This window comes from Trichosporon asahii, assembly GCF_000293215.1.
Source record: "Trichosporon asahii var. asahii CBS 2479 unplaced genomic scaffold scaffold00050, whole genome shotgun sequence".
Lineage (NCBI taxonomy): Eukaryota > Fungi > Basidiomycota > Tremellomycetes > Trichosporonales > Trichosporonaceae > Trichosporon > Trichosporon asahii.
In genome coordinates, this window is record NW_014040874.1 from 774,571 (window position 1) to 794,857 (window position 20,287).

General features: G+C 61.7%; 8 protein-coding genes across 8 annotated transcripts; 2 read left to right on the forward strand and 6 right to left on the reverse strand.

Annotated features, from left to right (window-relative positions):
- Positions 1 to 428: 428 nt before the first annotated feature.
- On the forward strand, positions 429 to 3,017 carry A1Q1_01516 (glycoside hydrolase family 2 protein; the record flags this gene model as incomplete). The annotated part of the gene is made up of 3 exons (XM_014324555.1): positions 429 to 511; positions 558 to 612; positions 654 to 3,017. The coding sequence occupies 3 exons, from the start codon at positions 429 to 431 to the stop codon at positions 3,015 to 3,017; spliced, it is 2,502 nt and encodes an 833-aa protein (XP_014180030.1).
- Positions 3,018 to 3,317: 300 nt separating this feature from the next.
- Positions 3,318 to 4,119, reverse strand: A1Q1_01517 (uncharacterized protein; the record flags this gene model as incomplete). Its single annotated transcript, XM_014324556.1, has 3 exons — positions 3,318 to 3,486; positions 3,529 to 4,037; positions 4,075 to 4,119. The coding sequence occupies 3 exons, from the start codon at positions 4,117 to 4,119 to the stop codon at positions 3,318 to 3,320; spliced, it is 723 nt and encodes a 240-aa protein (XP_014180031.1).
- A 1,281-nt stretch (positions 4,120 to 5,400) lies between these two features.
- Positions 5,401 to 6,192, reverse strand: A1Q1_01518 (60S ribosomal protein L18-B; the record flags this gene model as incomplete). The annotated part of the gene is made up of 3 exons (XM_014324557.1): positions 5,401 to 5,436; positions 5,514 to 5,604; positions 5,774 to 6,192. The coding sequence occupies 3 exons, from the start codon at positions 6,190 to 6,192 to the stop codon at positions 5,401 to 5,403; spliced, it is 546 nt and encodes a 181-aa protein (XP_014180032.1).
- Positions 6,193 to 7,185: 993 nt separating this feature from the next.
- A1Q1_01519 (uncharacterized protein) lies at positions 7,186 to 11,403 on the forward strand (the record flags this gene model as incomplete). Its single annotated transcript, XM_014324558.1, has 3 exons — positions 7,186 to 7,253; positions 7,304 to 8,229; positions 8,267 to 11,403. The coding sequence occupies 3 exons, from the start codon at positions 7,186 to 7,188 to the stop codon at positions 11,401 to 11,403; spliced, it is 4,131 nt and encodes a 1,376-aa protein (XP_014180033.1).
- A 434-nt stretch (positions 11,404 to 11,837) lies between these two features.
- Positions 11,838 to 13,043, reverse strand: A1Q1_01520 (uncharacterized protein; the record flags this gene model as incomplete). The annotated part of the gene is made up of 1 exon (XM_014324559.1): positions 11,838 to 13,043. One exon carries the CDS (start codon positions 13,041 to 13,043, stop codon positions 11,838 to 11,840), a length of 1,206 nt encoding a protein of 401 aa, XP_014180034.1.
- Positions 13,044 to 14,309: 1,266 nt separating this feature from the next.
- A1Q1_01521 (uncharacterized protein) lies at positions 14,310 to 14,792 on the reverse strand (the record flags this gene model as incomplete). The annotated part of the gene is made up of 1 exon (XM_014324560.1): positions 14,310 to 14,792. The coding sequence occupies one exon, from the start codon at positions 14,790 to 14,792 to the stop codon at positions 14,310 to 14,312; it is 483 nt and encodes a 160-aa protein (XP_014180035.1).
- Positions 14,793 to 15,531: 739 nt separating this feature from the next.
- On the reverse strand, positions 15,532 to 17,333 carry A1Q1_01522 (uncharacterized protein; the record flags this gene model as incomplete). Its single annotated transcript, XM_014324561.1, has 2 exons — positions 15,532 to 16,287; positions 16,422 to 17,333. The coding sequence occupies 2 exons, from the start codon at positions 17,331 to 17,333 to the stop codon at positions 15,532 to 15,534; spliced, it is 1,668 nt and encodes a 555-aa protein (XP_014180036.1).
- Positions 17,334 to 18,820: 1,487 nt separating this feature from the next.
- On the reverse strand, positions 18,821 to 19,909 carry A1Q1_01523 (uncharacterized protein; the record flags this gene model as incomplete). The annotated part of the gene is made up of 1 exon (XM_014324562.1): positions 18,821 to 19,909. One exon carries the CDS (start codon positions 19,907 to 19,909, stop codon positions 18,821 to 18,823), a length of 1,089 nt encoding a protein of 362 aa, XP_014180037.1.
- Between the last annotated feature and the right edge of the window lie 378 nt (positions 19,910 to 20,287).

Sequence of the window (20,287 nt, forward strand, 5' to 3'; positions counted from 1 at the left end):
CCGAATCAAGCGGCCGAGGGATCGGAAAGTCGGGGCGCCAGAGAAAGAAGAGAAAAGGGGCCGGTTATCTCGCCCGATATGGTTAAATCGCCGAGCCACCACACTGTGGAAACACTGCCCACATCATGCATTAGATCGTTGTACATTACTCTGTAGACCATGCACACGTTGTCGATACCGCGATATCGCTGTTCGTGCTCCGGGGGATTGTTGATAGCAAGTAGGCGCGGCGGACGGGGTGATCTCGGGCCATTTTTCAGCCCTCGGCACACACCCCGGCGCAGCACCGCCGCGTGCGGGCTGATGCTCGGGCCATTCGGCATTCCCCACATGACCCTCCGGCCCGGTGCCGGGATAGACGCCGATAGTAGCTCAAGACTACTTAGGTCGAGCGATGCGTCACACGTCCTTTCTCCCCACCATCCACAATGACACGAACAAGCACGACTATCGACTCTGGCTGGCAATTCTCGCAGGTCTCGTCCAAGACTTGGCCCGACGTCGAGGAGAAGTGGGAGGGGTGCAAGGTCCCGACCTCGGTCCATGTTGAGCTGCAGCGTCTCGGTCGCATCCCCGACCCGTACAAGGACCTCAACGAGTGGGAGTGCCAATGTAAGTGAGCCTCGGGTCTAAGCTGACGTCCAGGGGTGCAGGAGGCCGACTGGGTGTTCCGCACGACGTTCCTCGCCTCGCCCGAGCAGTTCTCTGCGCCGAACGCCGATTTGCTCTTTGAAGGTCTCGACACGTACTGCACCGTGACGCTGAACGGGGAAGAGATTGCGACGACGTCCAACATGTTCCTCTCGCACCGCGTCAGCGTGACCGGCAAGCTGAAGGAGAAGAACACGCTCGAGCTGCGCTTCGACGCGCCCCTGCTCGCAGCTAAAAAAGAGGAGGCGGAGAATGGCGGCCCGAAACCGCTGTGGAACGGCGACAGCTCCCGCCTCTACTCGCGCAAGGCGCAGTATGGCTGGGGCTGGGACTGGGGACCGATCATCATGACGGTCGGTCCCTGGCGGCCGGTCAAGCTCGAGACGTACGTGTGCCGGATCAACGACCTGCGCGTGGATTCCAACCTCAAGGGCAGCAAGTGGGACGAGGGCTCGCTCGAGGTGTCCAACCTCGACATCTCGCCCAAGGCGCCCAAGGACGCCAAGGTCGCCTACACGCTTACGGACCCCGAGGGCAAGGTTGTCAAGCAGGCTATGAACGACGTCGAGGAGCTGCCCAACTGGGAGATCGAGGGCGCGCGGGGCTGGTGGCCCGTCGGCTACGGCAAGCCAGACATGTACACGCTTGAAGTGGCCGTGCTCGACGCAAGCGGCACCGAGCTGGCAGCCACCTCCCAGAGGGTTGGCTTCCGGCACGTCGAGGTTGTCCAGGAGGCGCTGGCCGAGGCGGACGGAGGCGGCTCATCGTTCCTCTTCGAGGTGAACGGTGTGCGCGTCTTTTGCGGCGGCTCCAACTGGATCCCCGCCGACAACTACCTCACCGAAATTGAGCCGGACCGGTACAAGCGCTGGGTCGACCTGCTCGTCAAGGGCAACCAGAACATGCTCCGAGTCTGGGGCGGCGGCATTTACGAGGCCGACGAGCTGTACGCCGCGTGCGACGAGGCGGGCGTCCTCGTCTGGCAGGACTTTATGTTCGGCTGCGGCCTGTACCCCTCCTACAAGCGGCTGAACGACAGCATACAGGCCGAGGCCGAGCAGGCGGTGCAGCGCCTGCGCGCGCACCCCTCCGTCGTCATCTTTGCGGGCAACAATGAGGACTACCAGATTGCCGAGGAGCAGGGCGTCGTCGACTACAACGACGAGAGCGGCGACTACATGCACACCAAGTTCCCCGCGCGGCACATTTACGAGATCATCCTTCCTGGTGTGGTTCAGAAGCTCTCCAACATCTTCTACTGGCGCTCGTCGCCGTATGGCGGCAAGACGAGCGGCGATCTCACCGTCGGCGATGTGCACCAGTGGAATGTCTGGCACGGCACGCAGGAGCCCTGGTCGCACTGGGACAAGCTGGCTGGCCGCTTCGTCTCCGAGTTCGGCATGCAGGGCTACCCCTCGATGCGCACGGTGGAGGCGTGGTTCAGCGACAAAGAGCAGGACCAGAAATTCCCCCAGTCCCGCATCAGCGTCAACCACAACAAGGCCGCGGGCTTTGAGCGCCGCCTCGAGCTCTACCTCATGGAGAACTTTAGGCATGCGTTCGACATGCCCTCGTACGTCTACTACACGCAGGCAATGCAGGCGGAAACGCTCGCGGCGGCGTACCGTCTCTGGCGCCGCAACTGGAAGGGGCGCGGGCGCGAACTCACCTCTGGCGCGCTCGTGTGGCAGATCAACGACTGCTGGCCCTGCGTCTCCTGGGCCATTTGCGACTACTACCTCCGTCCGAAGCCGGCCTTTTTCGCCATTGCCCGCGAGCTCCGTCCTTTGACTGTTGGCATGGCGCGCAAGGACATCAAGACGTACCGCGACGGCAGCCTCGCGTTCTTCGAGACGCGGTCCGAGGTGCAGCTCTGGGCGTGCAACTCGGAGCTCGAGGAGAAGACCGTGCGTGTCGAGCTGGTCGCTTTCGACCTGAACGACGGAGAACTCGACAGGCAACACTGGGACGTGACCCTCAAGCCGAACGCGAGCACGGAGATCTGGGCAGGCGACGTCCCCGGCCAAGCGGTGCGCACGTCCGATGCAGACGTGCCCCGCCCCATTGTGCTCCAGGCGCGCATTCTCGACGGAGACAACGTCCTCGCGCGATACTCCAACTGGCCAGAGCCGTGGAAGTACCTCACGTTCCCGGACCCGGGGCTCAACATTGACGTCGATGGCGACGAGGTTACTATTAGTGTCGAGAAGCCCGTCAAGGGCCTCATCCTCGATACGGAGGGAGAGGAGGCAGAGTGGAGCGACCAGGCGCTCGACATGTTCCCGGGCGACACGCAGAGGGTCACCGCCAAGGGTCTCAAGGGACGCAAGGTGACTGCGAGGTACATCGGCGACGGGTCCGCGTGAGTGAGGGAAAGCTGTTTGTAGATTTCTGAAGTTATACCCGGGACGGATGGCACTGTACATGCATGAGATTCTGCAAAATTTTGTATCAGGGAGCTTCAGTCCTGGGCCTGCGGCTAACTGTAGGGAGTATCCTCTGCGCGCTTGATTCTCATCAGCGCGTTGAACACTGATGAATCGAGTACGAAGCAGTGAACTCTCAGAGTAGTTTCCAGCGGGGGCGGTTGACGCGGTCAATGTGCAGGTCAGAAATCACCCTGCCACAAACTACGTGGCGACTGAGATGTCTAGCTACAGAATGATTCACTTGGTGACAGTCGAAAAAGACGCAGCGCGGGGCGCAGTCTTGTGGCGGGACGAAGAAGCAGCCTTGGAAGATGCAGGCTGACGGGGCAGGACCTGGCAGCCGACTGGGCACGGACCCTGCGTCGTGATCCACGCCTTCATCGCCTCCATGCTAACAGTCTGGACGCTGTAGGAGTCAGAGCAGGTCTCAAAAGAAGGGGCCACTCACGTCCACTGGTCGCGCCTGTCGTTGATGCGGGGGCGCAGGCCGTCGACAAAGTTACGATAATACTGGGTGAACGGGTCTCCGAACACCTCCCTACAGAGGGCCCAGTTGTAGTCGAGCTCGCCTTGTTTTGCGCTTCCTTCCCCATGCTGCACGATCAGTATCAGGGCGAGACACTTTGCAGCCATCTCGGAAAAGAATCGTGCGCTAGTGTGGATCTGGAGGCGGTTACTGCGAGGAGGCGCAAGCCGCGCCTTCTTGCCCGCGTGGTCCGATATCTTCTTGACTGTGAAGATCTCGTCGTTCAGATCCCTTGGGTTGTTATGACACGGGACGAGGGTGCGCCACGCCTCGCGTTGCTCCTCCAGATTCGACGGAAGGCCGAAGGGATTGCTCTTATCGCCAGTGATGGGTGTGTTCTGGTCGTAGACAGGCCGCACGATGAGGTCAGCCGCCCCCTGCCTAGGGAAGGGAAAAGCTCTGCGGGTGCGCGGTTTGACGGGTGTTTGCTGCTGGGCCGTCAGCTGTTGGTCAGACCTTCCGACATACCGCGGACGAGGGAGGTGCCTCGGGCTCCTTTCTGCCGCTCGTCATTGTCGTAGTGACCACGCTGGATGCGAGACGCAAGGGCGAGGGGATGAGTGCAGTGCGCGCTGTGAGAGAAATATGTGTTCAGGAGGAAGAGGTGACGAAGGAGAAGACAAAGGAGGAGGTATGAGTGACAGAAGCGTCAAGTTTGTTTCTGGAAGGAGGGCGCTAGCCTGGCGGTTGCTCAAGCGAGCTACCACAGCGCCGCTGAGGGAGCTGCGGGAAGCGACAGAAGTCGACACCGTTACCAAGGAGCGCGAAGGCGCTGCGCCGTCGCCTCGATACTTGGGACACCTGCATTGCGAGCACAGCACAGCGGTCGGCAGACAGCCCGGGCACTCGGGGCTGACAGGGCAGAAGAAGATGTCGATCCCTTACTCCTGTCGATAGATCGTCCTCATTGCTAGGCAACGACACCGCCTCGACAGCCCCTGGCGGCGCGCCAGCGCCCTATCTGAGATCTTGCGTCACCCGACAGGGCAGAACCAGTGATCGGCAAGTCTGGAACATCCTGTGTTGCAGGTCGTCTTCCGCCAGGTGGTCAGGCTGCAAGGCCAAGCCAGGTGACGGTCTCTACACGCTGAAGACCAGTCGGGCGGGAGTTGATTGAACCCTGGTGATCCTTCAGGACTGCCTCTCTCAAGTGCACACGGCGGGCCAAACCTCCTCAGAAAACAGCGAAGAGCTATATCAGTAACTGGACCCGGTGTCCTTCGGCCTCAGGATTGAAGATGGGACCGGTGACTGTCGGAGAATCGAGCTGGAATGATAAACTTGCCGAGGAAAATCGGCGAAGGTCCCATGCCACGCGGTTATCGTAGTCTGTATCAGCCCTACACACCAGCGAGCTTGCACTGGACAGCTGGGCACGCGGTGCGCTGACGGCCGAGCACGAGGTGAACGAGCCCCGTGCAGCAACAGTATGATTTCGTCTCTCATCCCTTCGCATGACCGAAAGACACTTGCTCAGCTATCTCATCGATAATGGCGCTGCGAGCTTGGACTTGCTGTCAGATGCATGAGTTAGTAGATTGACGCAGGAGAAGCAGCACAGCCCGTGGGGCCATAGCATGCGTCCCCGCCCCCGCCGATGATTGAAAGCTAGATCGGCAATCAGTTCCTGGACGATCCTCGTTATCAGCAGATCCATCACAACATCGCCACCAAAATCCGACGGGGTACTGCCGTTCGCTGCCTTTTCTGCGGATTGGATATACAGAGTGCATGCCGGCCGACCAGTCCCAGTAAGTGTACATAAGATGAGACCGCCATTCAGATGAAGGCGTCTTACTTGTGGGACGACTTGATCTTGAAGCCACGCGACTGTTTACGTCAGCAACAACTCTGCCGCGGCTAGTCTGAAATCGTGGCGGAGTTCGACAATTTCGTTTGTTACTCACAGCACGACGACCACGGGCCATCTCCTGCTTGCGGTGACGGCCAGACTGACCGACGTAAGGGGCGCCGCCCTTCAGAGGGCCGCCGAAATGGCTGTAAGCTTGGCGAGCATGGCGAGCTCCGCGGCTTACGTAAGCAAAATATTACGTAAAAGGGCCGATCGCCGAGCTCCGAACGGAACTCCGACGCCGAGGGAAGACAGAATCTGCGCCCCGGCGAATTTCGGTTCCGAACGAAGCCACGCGCGATTGCTGGTACTCACAGGAGGACGGTGTTCGAGCCAGTGGGGGCGCGCTGGGCGAGCTGGTCGAGGGTGAGGCACTCGCCACCGGCGGCGAGGATGCGCTCACGGGCAGCGCCGGAGAAGCGGAGGGCGGCAACCGAGAGCTTGGGGACCTCGGCGAAGCGCTCGTCGTCGAGAACAGAGCCGACGATGACAACGGTCTTGGAGTTGTCGGGGTTGGAGCCGCGGGTAAGCTTGACGATCTTAGAGAGCGAGACGGGGGCACGGTTGGTCTTGCTCTGGAAGAGACGACGGAGAACGACCTTGTTGAAGCGCGAGTCGGTACGGCGGGCAAGGAAGCGGTAAAGCTTAACCAGGAGAAGGAGGTAGGGGTCCTCCGACTTGGGGGCCTGGCGGTTGCCCTTCTTGACGTGGTGGCGGCGGATGTCGATACCCATCTTGCCTGCGTATCAGCACCAGGCTCCCAAAATCATAATCCCAAGTCTGACGGCAGTTCCAGCGGCATTTCGACAGCGTTTCGGCGCACACAGACGGCATATCCACACACTCCCAACGACCACGCCGTCCATTCCGTCGCTCCAATCCTCCAGCACATCCTCCTCATGTCGTGTGTCGCAACATCATCTCGTCCAAAATCTTCCCAAACACTTCTGTCCCGGTCCAACAGCCGTCTGGTATCGATCGAACGCTCGTCTCGCCGGAGTCGCCGGTGTCGGGGTCGTGGGTGCCGGGTCGATGCCGCTCGTACTGCCGTCGTCGTCGCTGCTACCCACCTTTTTAGATCTACTTGCTGTCCGACGATGTACCAACTCGAAGTTCAGTCTTGCCCGTGGCCACACCAGAACGAGCGCTCCAGATTCAGGGCGGATCGGCGATAGCGATGGCTCCTCTGGGGTCCAATGTGGCACTAGTGAAATTCTCGGCTCAGCGCTAAAATCCGACACAGTCGTCATTAGCCACGTGGCAGAAATCTGGGCCCATGCACGCCACGCGATCGCCCGTGCCTGGACAGCATCTCGTTCCTGAATGTCGTTCCTGTTTCGACGGCTGGCGCAAGTCACTTTCGGAAACAACGCCAAGCGTCCTAGCACCATCCCGCCCCGCCGTGACACGCTGGCCACCTCCGACGGCCCGTGCATCAACGCCAACAGCCCATCGACAGGCTGCGAAGACAAAGGATGCCGCGAACACGGATCCCCGTGCGCAAGCCAGTCCAAATGCGGGAAACACGCCCGTTGTGCGTGGTAGCGAGAACCGCAGACGCGACTGACTTGTTTTCGTGAAAACAACATTGCCCGTTCCCACTGCACAAACACACCCATCCTGTCGTCACCACTGAACCTTACCCTCGGTGCACATTAAATAAACATACCTTCGTGTGACAAGTAATCAACATCATCACATCGGCGACTGCATCAACAACTATCACCATGCCCTCGAGGGCACTCCTCATGCTGGCCATGCTTAGGGTGGCGACAGCGGCGGACCCGCCTCCACGGTGAGCATCACTGCATGAACGTGTCAGGGCTGGCGCTGACTTGGCATCAGGTGGGGAGCTGCAGTTGCCGTCGTGCCATCTCCACCGACATTAGTCGTCCAAGGAGGCAAGGTCCAGAGCGAAGGCCAAACGTACAACTCCGCGCCGAACTCTGCCGATACATACATGGTTCCCCTCAACGACAGCTTCCCAGCGAACGACCCACCGTACCAGAAGTTGACGCCAAGAACTCAAGGTCCGGCTTACAGCTGGCATTGTTTGGCGCCGCTGTACACGGAAGACGACAAGTGGACGTTACTGTCCTTTGGAGGTGACAGTGGGTGGTCCGAGCCGCGGCCAGGAGGCGAGGACTCTGCTTGGCTCGTCAATGTCAATCCGAACGACGGTTTCATCGACTTTGACCACAAGCCCGCCGGTTGGGCAAAGGAGCCGTCTCGACGAAAGGAGCATAGCTGTGCTGCGCCCACGGGTGGAGGCAAGGTCTACATCACGGGCGGCCAGGCCGACGACGGTTCGGCAGACCACAACGAGACATGGGTCTTCGATCCCGATCCGATGGAGTTCTCCCAGCTGCCAAGTCTTCCAAACAAGCTCTATGGGCATTCCTCCGTTCTACTGGATAACGGAACTTTACTCGTCCTTGGCGGCGTCGATGCCGAGTCACAGGAACTGAGGCCCCTCAACACGATCCAGGCGTTCGACACCACCGCACAGCAGCCGCAGTGGAACTCTGTCAACATCCCCGGCGACGTGCCGGGCGGTCGCCGCAGTGCTAGCGCTACGCTGATCAACGGAGATAACGTCTTGCTCTTCGGAGGCGCCAATGAGAACCGTAGCACCGTGTTCGGCGATGCCTGGGTCTTCAACCCGAGCACTTTGCAGTGGGACATGGTCATGAACGATGAGAACGGCCCCGGTGCGCGTTATGACGCTGCCGTCGCATACGTCGGCAATGGTCAAGTCACCATCATGGGCGGTGAGTACCGAGGTGGCTGATCGGAAACTGATACCAGGCTATGGCGCTGATGGCCCCGCGTCCGGCGATTTCCACGTCCTGAATGTTATCACGGCTGGGTCCAGTGCAGGTGGAGGAGCTGGCGGTGGAGGAGCAGGTGCTGGGGGAGGAGAGGGAGGCGCATCGGGCACTGCTGCTGCAGTTTCCAGCTTCTTTCCCGGTGGACAAGGAGCCGGCGGCGCCGCTGGTGCAGGCCCAACGGGGCAGGGAGGGGCTGGAGCTGCGGGCTCAACGCAAAGTGGAACTCTGCCCGCAGCAACGCAGGCATCCTCTTTCACGACTGGAAGCGGCGGCGAGATCGCAACCTCGATCAACACGCGCCCCAAGCCCGGCGAGACGGGCAAGCCGACACCCCACCCTCAAGCGAACTCCTCCTCTTCGAACGCCGGCCGCAATGCAGCCATCATTGGCAGCATCGTCGGCTGCGCTTGCCTCGTGTTCCTCGCGCTGATCCTGTTCTTCTGGTGCAGGCGCCGCAAGCGTGATGAGAAGTACCAGAAGGAGGTGGCCCAGCGTCGCCTGACAAAGGAGGGCGATGCGGAGGCGTGGGCAGCACACACTACCCCTCCGGCATCTCCCGGTGGTCGCTTCGCCGGTATGGCTGCGCTTGGAGCTGGTGCCGGTGCCGTTGCGGCGACGCTGCGCAAGATTTCTGGCGGACGCAACCCAGAGTACCAGGCTGTGGCCACCGACGAGCCGACCGGTGGCACAGGGATCGCTCCGAAGCGCCGATCCACGCGCTATGTTGGGCAGAAGATGCGGCTCGTGGGCCATAGTGAGGGCCACGATCCGTTCTCCGACACCTACTCCGAGGATCTGCCGTTCGAGGGCACCTCGACTGGCCAGACCTCCGCCTTTGGTCCTGGCATCGCTAGTACCGCAGTGGGGATGCGCCAGCGCCAAGTGTCGAACGAGCACAGCCCGATCCTGGAGGAAGACGAGGAGATTCCCATCGGCGGCCGATGGGCGACAGCCAATCTGATCCTGAATGACTCGAACTCGGACACGACACCTGCACCCACGAGCCCGACACGCATGTCTCGCGCCTCCTTCATGGCGAGCGAGGACGACTTCAACCTGCTGGCACCCATCCCGCGCCGGCCGTTGACCGAAGGAGCACTGCTCGCCGAGGTGCCCAGCCGAGGCAGCGGCGTCAGCGGGGCAAGCACGAGCGGCACTAGCATGGCCGATCTCGCGAACGCCAGCGTCGAGCAAGGGAATAGGGTTCCGCTCCAGAGCGACGCGCCGATGCTGTGGGACATGGCGAACAAGGCACCCGTACCCGGCAACCCGTCCGACTTTACGCCGTTCTCGCCGACCATGTCGGACCTGTCGGGCTCTGACCTCGTGCCGCCCGCTATGCTGTTGCGCCTCGGCGACCACAGTGGGTCCGAGTCAAGCAGCGTCAACTCAAAACACCGCATGGTTGCTCGTGCAATCGCCGAGCCGCGCGGTATCGGCAGCGAACATGGTGAAATCGATGAGACCTCATTCCGCGACAGTCGGAGCAGCCGCGCCTCGGCCGGCCTCGACGGCCAATACGGTGCAACAAGCCGACACACGTTCGGCAGCATGGAGCCCAAGTCGCCGTACTACTTCCCAGAGGAGGACCCGGATGCGACGCCCGTCGCACGACACACGGAGCGCTTCGGTAGTGAGACGGGGTTGAGCGACCTCATCCCCGATTTCGGGAGCACGCCCTCGTCGCTGATCCGCCTGAACGTGCCGAGCGTGCTGGAGCGCGGCGGCTCCGACTCGAGCGGGACGTACAGCGCGTCGACGTGGGGCTCTAACGTCGCCTCCAACGTCGGGTCGAGCTTCTCGGGCAAGTCGGGCGGTTCCACCGCTGGTACGTGGGCCACGGCCGCGAGCGAGGTGCGCAGCGACTCGAGCGAGGTTGGCGGTAGCGAGGTGTCCACTGCCTCGACGGTGGGTACATGGACGACGGCGCCGCCCCAGGCTCCCCCGGAGCTCGAGGAGGAACTCGCCGCTCTCCGCGATGCAACGCCCGTTGCGACGCCGCGCCTCAGCCGCGTCGACACGAACCCCGACCTCGCGTGTGTCGCGACGCCGCGCGTGGTCTCAAGCGCGACCATCGTCGCCCCCATGGGGCTCGGGATGCGCAACGTCAGTCTTGGCGACTCGCCCAGTGCAGCAGGCAGCAGCAGCCTGCAGCGCTCCAGCAGCGGGTCGTCAACCATGGCGGTGGTCGGGTCCCAGCCCTCCGCTCGTGAGCGCGCCCTCAACCGCTCTCTCGAGGGTATCGACCCCCCGCAGGGTCTGGGCGAGTTCAAGTCGCCTCCGCCCTCGCTTGCCCCTTCTCTCCCTCCAAGTCCGAGGGAGATGCAGCCCTGGCCCGAGACCGAGTTCGCGCCAACGTGCCGCCCCTCTCCCAGCGCGAGCATCTTCACCGTGCCCACGTTGGCTGATGCGCCAGATCCCTTCCAAGACCCGCCCTCTCGGCGGGGCAGCGCCGGCAGCGGCGTTGGCGGCACACCTGGCGTGGGCCCCACCTCTGCGGGGACAGCTATAGGCGCCGCGGTTCCTGTCGCCGTTACTGCCGGCGGCATGGCCAGCGTGCCTCTGGGGGGCACAGAGGGGGTGGAGAGCGACGTGAGCGATGCGGTGGAGAATCTGGCCTCGCCCGTGCTCTCACCGGCGCCGAGTCCGAAACCCCAGCGCACACTCGCGGGCATGGCGGGGCTCGGCGGCGGCCTGATTGCCGGACGCGGCATGGGCCGGCTCCGCCCCGTCCGCGAGGCGATTGACAGTATCAACCGGCGCGGCGCGGGGTTGCCGTCCCGCTTTGCGTCGGGCGGGTCGCGCGATTTCACGCCGACGCCGCCGAAGAATAAGGACAAGGACAAGGCGGGCTCGGGCTCACCCGCTGCGGCGGTCGTAGCGTCCCCCGCGAAGCCCGAGAAGGCCGAGCCCAAGCCCGAGCCCAAGGACGAGCCCAAGGACGAGAGCAAGGGGACGGACAGGACAGCCTCGCCCCTACTTAAGAAGCAGGGACAGAGCGAATTCCACCTCCGCCCGACGCATCGGTACGCGTCCCCCGCCAGCTTTAGGACGGCGACCGAGTCGACGTCGCACCATTCCCACTCACACTCGAACTCTAGTTCGGACGACTGAGTCGACGTTCCCGTCCTACGTCTTCCGGATCCACCTCAACCATTTCGCACGCTCGCGCCACTGTTTCCCACATTATTCGAAAGGGTGAGGAGTGACGAAAGAGAGAGAGAGAGAGAGGAGAGCAGAAACCTGAATCCACGAACGAAACCACATCTTCAATCTGTATAAGTTCTTTAGTGTACGCGAACGAGAGGAGAGAACGATAAGAAGGATTCCACTGTGCACCAACACGACATTTACTTAGTTGCCATTTCTCCACTGTGATATACATACAAACCCAATGTGACATGCATGAGTTCTCTGTGCTACGAGAAGCGAGCGAAGCGAGCGTTCCTGCTACTTATCCCGTTCAGTGCTCCGCCCGGCCCTCAGCGACACACAGACGAACATGCATTGTGGCAACAAAGGTACATACAGATCTATGAATACAGAAGCTATTGCAACGTCGTCGAGCGCAGGAGCTCGCTGAGCTCTCGATCCACTGCGCTCGTCCTCCGACGGGGCGACAGAGGGGGTGTCGCGCCCCGCTCGATCTCGGCGAGTTCGAGTCGCGTACGGCGCGGTGTTTGCGGCTCGGCAGGCGACGCGGGCGGCGCAGTCGATGACATCGTGATAGGTGAAGGAGGGACGGGGGATGCCGCACGCAGCGCGGACAGAAGAGAGGGCTGCGCTCTCGGCGGGGTAGGGCTTGTGGGTCGCGCCGGCGGCGGCTGGAATCCCTCCAGACGGGTTGGCATGCGGCGAAGTCTTGGCCGCGGGTCCTCCTTCTCTTTCCGCTCCCGCTCTGCCTTCTCGGCCTGCTCGACTTCGCGGCGATGCTCCCACTCGGTCCGTATCGCGGCCCAGGACTCGATCGTCTGCCCCAGGCTCTGCCGCGGCGAGCCGAGGGACGTCGCCTCGGGCGACTGCGCGTAGATGGATCGGCGGCGGGGCGGGGAGTCGATCGGGCTGCTCGCGAAGGAGCTCGCAAAGGAGCGGCGGCGCTCGGCTGGGCTGGACGCGAGGAGACTCCGGCGGCGTATGGCCTCGGGGGAGGATTCGCGGCGACGGCGTCGTTCAGGTGGGACCACTTCGTCGTGCCGCTCCACACGCTGTTCGCCGTCGTCCCACCCCGGTCCCGCTGCGAAGACGAGCTTGACGCTGCGCGAGAGGTGGTACTGCCTCTTCCTGTCCTGGCGGGTGCACACGAACTGGAGCTGGACGGCGAAGCGAAGAGATTCGGCGCGCGGTGCGTTTGGCGATGTCGAGGAGGGGCGCGAAACGTACGTGCGTTCCCGAGCTAAGAGGCGGCCGCCGACGGGGACCGCCGTTAGGTCGTAGGACACGATGAAAGCTTTCACTGCCGCCTTGGGCGTCTTGATGAGGAGTTGCAGTTGTCCCACGGGCGGGACGCGGTAACCCGGGTAGCTTGGGGGTAATTCGCTGTTGAAATCGGTGGAGGGCGAGTACCCGCTCGGACTAGGGGAGGGGCTTGGCTGGGCGGCAGCGTACGTCTCGAAGAAATGCCGCTCAATGTCAACGTCGCCGACCCAGGGACTCTGGCGCTCGCCGAGATCGTAGCACTGTGCCGCAAAGGGAAGCGTGAGGGCTTTCGGGGCGCGAATTTCAGGATCGCACTTGCCAATGGCGACTGCTTTCATGTGCAGCTGAAAGTTGGTGTTGGCGTGCGGCGCGGCGGACATGCGCGAATGCAGTAGGCTCAACGGATACGAGCCCAGTAAAGGGTGCGAGCGCGAGAGCGACGTCTCGGTGTCCGAGACAAGCGAAGCGGCCGAAACATCGCTGGGTGACCGGCCGTGCGCTCCTCTTGCTCGAGTGGGGATGGGCTTCGCGGGCTTGCTCTGCCCGAGCGGCGAGGGACGCAGCGGTGAGCCTGGTGTGAGCTGCAAGACTCCGAGTACTCAGCTGGGAGTCAAGGGGAACTCACTGGCGTGTACGTGGACGGGGGACAGGGATATCGTCATAGCAAATTCTTATCGGGTGGCAAAAAGGGAGGTCGAGGTAGCTCAAGAATAGGTGTTGGTGGAGTGTTCGCTGTGAGAGGTATACGCTGCGGCCATGATGTTGTGAGAGGTGAGGAAGAGAGAGGTGTGAAAGTGTTCAGGAAGGCGTTGCGATGCTAGGAAGTGCAGAATGCAGGGAAGGATTTGACTACGGAGGACCACGATGGTTTGAGTCAGACTACTGGCAATCGATGTCCTTGGCGTGGGTCGGCTACGCTTCAAGATAGACTCCGGCGGGTGGATTGTGGACCACACTGGCCCAGGCACAGGAATCTCGCCTCCACTACTGGTATCCTGATCGACTCGAACTCACCCCCAGGCTACGTCACTCACGCGCCCTTTCGGCTTTCGCCTGCCCTCATATGCATGCAGCCACTTCTTCCTCATGCTCCACTTGAAAAGGGCGAGACCTCTGAGCGCCCCTTTGTTCATCTCGGAGGCATATAGACGTCAAAGTGGAGCATGGAGCACCCCATGTTCGCGATCGATTAGCGAACTTGCGCCAACCGAACACGCGAACCCGTCCTCACTCTGAATTCGCATGGCGCCGCCGCCGCCCACGCCGCACCGCGCGCTACGCAGCCCGTCTCGACGACCAGGGTACATTTTGCCCCGGCTACGAATGGATCAAGCATCCGCTCCCGCAGTTAACACGCAGTTCACAACTCCAAGGTAACGCAGCATGCGCGGCCGTAGCAGCTGTCTCCGCTGGAACCGGCTGAGGAGCGGAGCCACTTTTGCCCGCACCTTTCCCTCTCACTTGCCCGCTCCACTCACATGCTTTTCAAGCAGCGGTGAGCTCAGGCTCAGCGTTTCCATCAACTACACCACGCACTGATTACACCCAAACATGTACAAGCCATACTGACAATCACTGATCCCGCAGCCCTCGCACTCCGAGCATCACTTCTCCCTGCTCTCATCCACGTACTCCTCATCGGTGGACTCCCCCTCCTCTCCATCCGTGAACGCAGCCTCGCTCTCAGATCCACCCTCGTCAATCTCCATGGCCTGGGTCGCCTCCTCGATGCCAGCGGTCTCCTCGACCTCGATGTAGGTGTATGCGTACTGGGCGACATAGGCGCCTTCGGTGGTGTACTCCTCCCCTTCATCCTCGGTGTCTTCGTTGTCGCCGTCCGAGTCGGAGAACTCGGCCTCAGACTCGGTCACCAGCCCGTCCTCGTTCTCGCGATAGAAGCGGGGGACACTCCTCGGCTTGCTTGGCTTGTTAGGCCTGGTGAGGACTGGACAGGGGGCATTGTCTCCGTCGCTGTCGCTGAAGTCGGCCGCATCGGCCTCAGACTCAGTCTCCATCCCAGTCTCGTCCTCGCGGTAGAAAGAGGGCACGCTGTGGGTCGCCTTGGGCTGAATGGTCTGGCTCGACATTGCTTGTGGAGTTCTTTCTGGTTGTTGTTTTGGAGAGTGAAGGGACCATTGTTGACATCCAAACCTCATATTTATACTGAGGCGGACGTCGGTTTAGTCCGGCGCTAAGGAATGGCTGATGCGCTACTTATCACTTGCCTACACTGACCTGTGCACCAGTCTGTGACGGTGCCACCACCCCGAACGCTGACGCCAGCGTCCTCCACGGCGATGAGCTCGAGCCCGCTGTCGGCGTCGGCGTCCTCGCCATGCTCGCCGTCATCCTCACTTCAATCGCCCTCGGCCTCTCGATCTTCTTCGATCGCCCTCAGCCTCACGATTGTTTGATCTTCTTCCTCCCTCCCAGGTTTCTCCTCATCTCCCTCCATCATGCACTCATTCTACTGCACGGACACGACATGAAAGGTCACCGGAATCGACGTCTGGGCGAGGTGGGGGATCATGTTTTTCCACGTGGTTATCGCTATCAGTGGTTTTTCGAATTCGCTGGTGTCGGGCCGGATTTCAGACAGTCACGCAGCGAGACTGTACTTCACATGCAACCCGGTTGAAGTTCGGGAATGAGCATGTCTCTCGTAATAGCCATCGACCAGTACTTCGCACTGCCTGTAACCTTTCTTCGGAGGCAGCTACAGGCTCCAACAGGTCAAGTACTCTCTCCCGATCGGCACCACGATGAAGAAAGAATGTGCATATGCGCCTAGAGAAAACAGTGTCCATGCTAGAAGCTAGGTGTCCATCACCAACAGTTGAAGCCGCCGGGCTTGGCAACGGGGAGGATGCCGTTACCGATGGCAAAGGTGGCGGCGCCGACGGGGAGGAGGGTCATGAAGAGCGAAGTAAGACCACACGCGTTCATCTTGACGGTGCCGCCGGAGACGAACGATGTCCAAGTGCCCGGGACCTTGGGGATGGGGACGAACTGGCCCGCGATGTTGTAGCCGGGGTTGGAAGGCTTGATCTGCTGGAAGAGCATGCCCCAGGTCATGAGCTCGGTCATGGTGACGGGGACATTGCGCCTCTTCCAGTTGGGCGGGAAGCGCTCCTTGTCGAAGAACCACTCGATCGTGTCGGCCGTGCAGCGCTTGCTCGCGCCGCGGAACACCTCCATCGCGAACCCAGACTCGGCATAGGCCACGAGCTCGCGCAGCGGGTTGAAGTCGAAGGAAGGGTTCTCGGAGCGCGAGTCGAGATAAGCACGCTCACGGGAGACGGCGCACACCATCTCGTTGATGTCGCCGTTATCGCCGTGCTTGGCGATTTCGGAGCGGTAGATGTCGTACCGCGTGCGGTTCAGCGAGAAGCAGTCCCCGTTCACGGCGTCTGAGCGCGTGATCGACGCATCGCCCTCGAAGAAGCCGTGGTTCGAGAGCCCCACACCACCGCCGTACTTGCTCTTTCCGCCGATGGAGAGCTTGGGTCCCCACAGGTCACCCTTGATCGTGAATGCGCCAAAGGCGAGCAGCGACGCCGTCTCGGGAGCCATGGAGAAACCCTCCCACACACCCAGGATGAGGTCGTAGGCATTGACGACACCGTTGCGGGGGATGTAGCCGTGGTTCGCCAGCGTGTTGAGACCGGGGCAGGGGCCGCGCTGGTGTCAGCTGTCTTCTCCCGAAGGATACATACCACGTCGTCGGGTCCGGGAGCCTGGTACGGGTGGTCGGGGTCCTCGCCTCCGCCCCAGATACCGTGCTCGTCATCGGGGCGGTGGAGCTTGTAGGCGTCGTAGATCTTGTCCTTGGAGAGGTTCTTGGCCCACTCGTTCATGAGCAGGCCCGAGGGCCACCCGCCGAACTCGGGATTGGCCTCGGCGCGGCGCATAATCTCGTCGCGCGCCTGCTTGATCTGCAGCGCAAACTGGGCCATCGTGACGGGGTTGAAGGTCTTGAACTCGCCCGCGAGCTGCGTCAAAAAGTCCATCCCGCGGATACCCAGCTGCTGCAGGCCGGCCACGAGGTTGAGCTTGCCGAGGTCGATGCCGTCGCCGAGCTTGGGCACCGCCTGGCGGAAGGGGCCAATGTCAATGTTGCCGTCGCCGATGCCGCCGAGGTTGCCAAGGTTGATCTTGGAGCCAATGTCGCCCAGGTCCAGCTTGCCGATCACGTTCTTCAGGCTGTCGTACTCGGCCTGGTCCATCTTGCTGAAGTCGAGCGACTTGCCGTCCGGCGTCAGCGACTTGGTCAGAGCGTCAAAGAGACTGGTGGGGTTGCCGTTGTCGCCCGCACCATTGCCCTTCAGGTTGTTGGTGATGCCGCCGATAAAGTCGCCCAGGCTCGGGATACGGCCCTGGGTGAGCTTGCCGAGGAGGTCGTTCAGCGTCGGGCCCTTGATGTTGCCCGTGACGCCGTTGACAATGTCCGAGATACCGTTCTCGATGTTTCCGAAGAAGTCACCGATCGGGTCGAGGAGACCGCGGTCGTCGAGGTCGGCGTGGGCACGCTCGACCATGTCATGATGAGCCTGGAGGTGGCGCGCCATGTGCGGGAAGGCGTCCGCGCTCGCGGCAAGTGCCACAGTGGCAGCAAGAGCGAAGCGCATTATAGAAGTGTTCAAACGAGTGTGGGAGCGCTGGCGATGGCCTAAGAGTCTGCGTCTGCTTTATAGCAGTCGCTGGAGGCCTCGCAAGCAGTGCTGTCTTTGCGTTCTGCCACCTCGTAGTCCCCCTTGCTCGCAGGCCCCTTTTCTCGTAGCCCACCTTCTCTCACCCGTATATTCTGCCGTAGCCGCCTTTCCTAACAGCCCGCCCTGCACTCCCTGCGCCAGTTCCGCAGCACTCGACGTGCTAGTTTTCACAGCGCATATGGCTGCATCGCACCTGTCAGTTGCAGTTAGTTGTGCAGAAGCAGCACCTCGGTCAGATGTGCGTCAGCCACTGACCGTCGGCGCCACCGGGTTCGGCACCCTGAGTAGCTCTGTTCGGCAGCGTCTAGCGTGGCTCTACCAATTCATGTTGGGCCACGGTAGCGTGTTACAGGGCGAGCATTCCGTGCTGAAACGCTGTCAATTGCAAGCAGCGATTGGCCGGGGACGACCTGCTACAGGCGCCAACTGCTGGAATCATGCAGGCTCTTGATCGGGTTCAGTCGGAATCAAGGAAATCAAGGATCGGAGCCAGGACGAAGCCCGTACCGACAATTCCAGGTGCGTCGGGCTCACAATCGGGGCCAAGGTGTCCCGCTGGCCCCAAACGCGTACGACACGTCTGCTGAAATGCTCCGAGATGCCGTAGCGGCTGAAGCGGCCGGCGCGGTGCTGCTGATGCCGTGCCTTTTAGACAGGATGCTAGTCTACCCGCTGACGTTTCCGCACGCGGACTTCCGCCGTGCCGAACACTCTCTGGCCAATAGACAACAACGTGTGAGACATGCGCCTGAACACTTGGCCTGTTTCGAAAGTGTACGTACTCCGTAGCGTCCTGAGATGTCGAGAGTCTCCACCATTCGGGGGCGGTAGCGCGTGACCAACAGTGGCGGAAGACACTGGGCCAGGACTCTCGGTTTCCGTAGGCTACGGGTGTTGAAGCGCTACGAGGACTCGTCCTCTGCTGACGGCGGCCGCTCGATAAGGACATAAACAACTGACGGGTGTCATTCGCCGGTCTTCGGGCAGGGAGTGCGCTCGGGAGTGTTGCCCGCGTTCGGACGTGGGGTGTGCCGAGTTGGCCGCCCTTCGTCGGTCATGTCTGCTTCTCTGGGCTTATCCGGGCTTGATCCATGAGGGCTGAGCTGCGTCCATGGCAGCCTGTCGAGAGTCGGGGTGCGCGGAAGATCGTCCTGGATGACCCTGGGCGTCGATCTTTCATGGCGACGCGAGTGAGCGACCGTGGGAAGGCTTTCCTCGATGTTCGCTAAGGGCAGCCAACGAGCACTCGACCCAGCGGCTCGCTCGATAGCGAGCCCTGCGCCGCCCTCCCAGCGTCCCAGCTTCCTGTATCCCACACCCGGCGCCAGCTTTCGGCTCTCCAGTGCCCAGTTCCCAGCTTGCAGTCCATCTAATACAGGTGCATCACACATCGCTCCCATCCCTCACACATCCGTCATCGTCTCGATCCTCCACTCCTCCTCGCCCACCCTCGCCTTGTACTCCTTGATGGAGACGTTGGCCATCCGGCCAATCTGCTTCTCGCTGAGCCGGTGCGTATCCCGCGCGTCAGCAACGAGCTCCTCGTGCCAGAGCGTCATGCCGTTATCAATGTTGCTGCGGTTGCGCCCCGTCTTAAAGTCGCGCAGATCCGCGTTGACAATCGTGACCCTGGCTCCAGCCTTCAGAGCCGTGAAGATGAGGGGCCGGACATCGCTGCGTGCGTCGCAGGGCCGTCCACCGTGCCCATCGGGGTGCTCCCGGTTATGCCGCGGGACGACGGCCCAGCCGTGGAAGATGATGACGAGCTCCTCGACGCTCTCCTGGATGTGATACCCCGATCCGTGGGCGAAGACGGGCGTGCGGCAGTTGACGACAATCTTCTGGATGTGTGGGCGGCTGCACTCTCCTCCCTCCTGGCGGACGGGGCAGTCGATCTCGGGCAACTCGCGGGGGACGCGGTGCGCGCGCGCCTCGCCATACGGGCCGTCGCTGAAGATGATCCGCCGCACGTGCGGCAACAAGTGATGCGCTTCGAACCCGGCCGAGCGGTACTTCTCCTGCCGGAAGCGGACCGTGTCGAGACCCGAGAACATGTCGAGGCTGACTCGCCCGCCGACAAACTCGACCGGATCCAGTACGTCGATCATCCGCGCCTCCGTCTTGATGTCCACCCATGGCTTGACGTCAATGGTTCCCGAGGGGTTTGGGACCGACTCGAGAGCGTGCGCGAGCGGCCAGTACAGGTACGGCATGGGGTGCCTCACGGCAGAGAACTCCCACACGTACGTCTGGTTCGGCGGCATGTCGTCCTCATCTTCAATGTCGAGGTTCAGCTGGGGCTCCTCCGGCGGCAAACTCAGGTCGAGGGCCAGGTGTCGCGCATTGTCCCTGTCGGCGAGCTCGCGCCAGTGCTTGCAGACGGGCCGAACATTGAGCAGGTCGTCCTCGAGTGTCAGGTCGAGAATCGAGTCGATAATGTGCGGGACATGCTGGTCGCCAATGCGCGTCGGCCGCTGCGCCGAGGCAGACATCGCGAGTGGTTTTTGAAGATGCAGCAGCGTCGCGGATCGATCAGACCATCGACTTTGCTGGCGGTGGAGGGCAGGTGGGGGACTTTTGGCTATTTCCGGTACCGGCGTGGGTTTACCCGTGGTTTAGTCGGCAAACACGGCGAACGCGGTGATCAGGACGCGTAGGACCCGTTCAGCTCTGTGGATGTTTGAGGACGTACGGCATGGTCATCAGCTGTCTGGTTGTGAGGATGCGTGGTCAGTGCTGGTCAGTCTTTTTGCAGATGACCCGCCCTTATCTGTTGAACTCGTTTATTTGTTATCTCGGTCTCCAACCTTTAACCTATCGTTCAGCTGATTCGTCCACGGTGTGGCGGTTGACCTCCAAAAGCAAAAAAC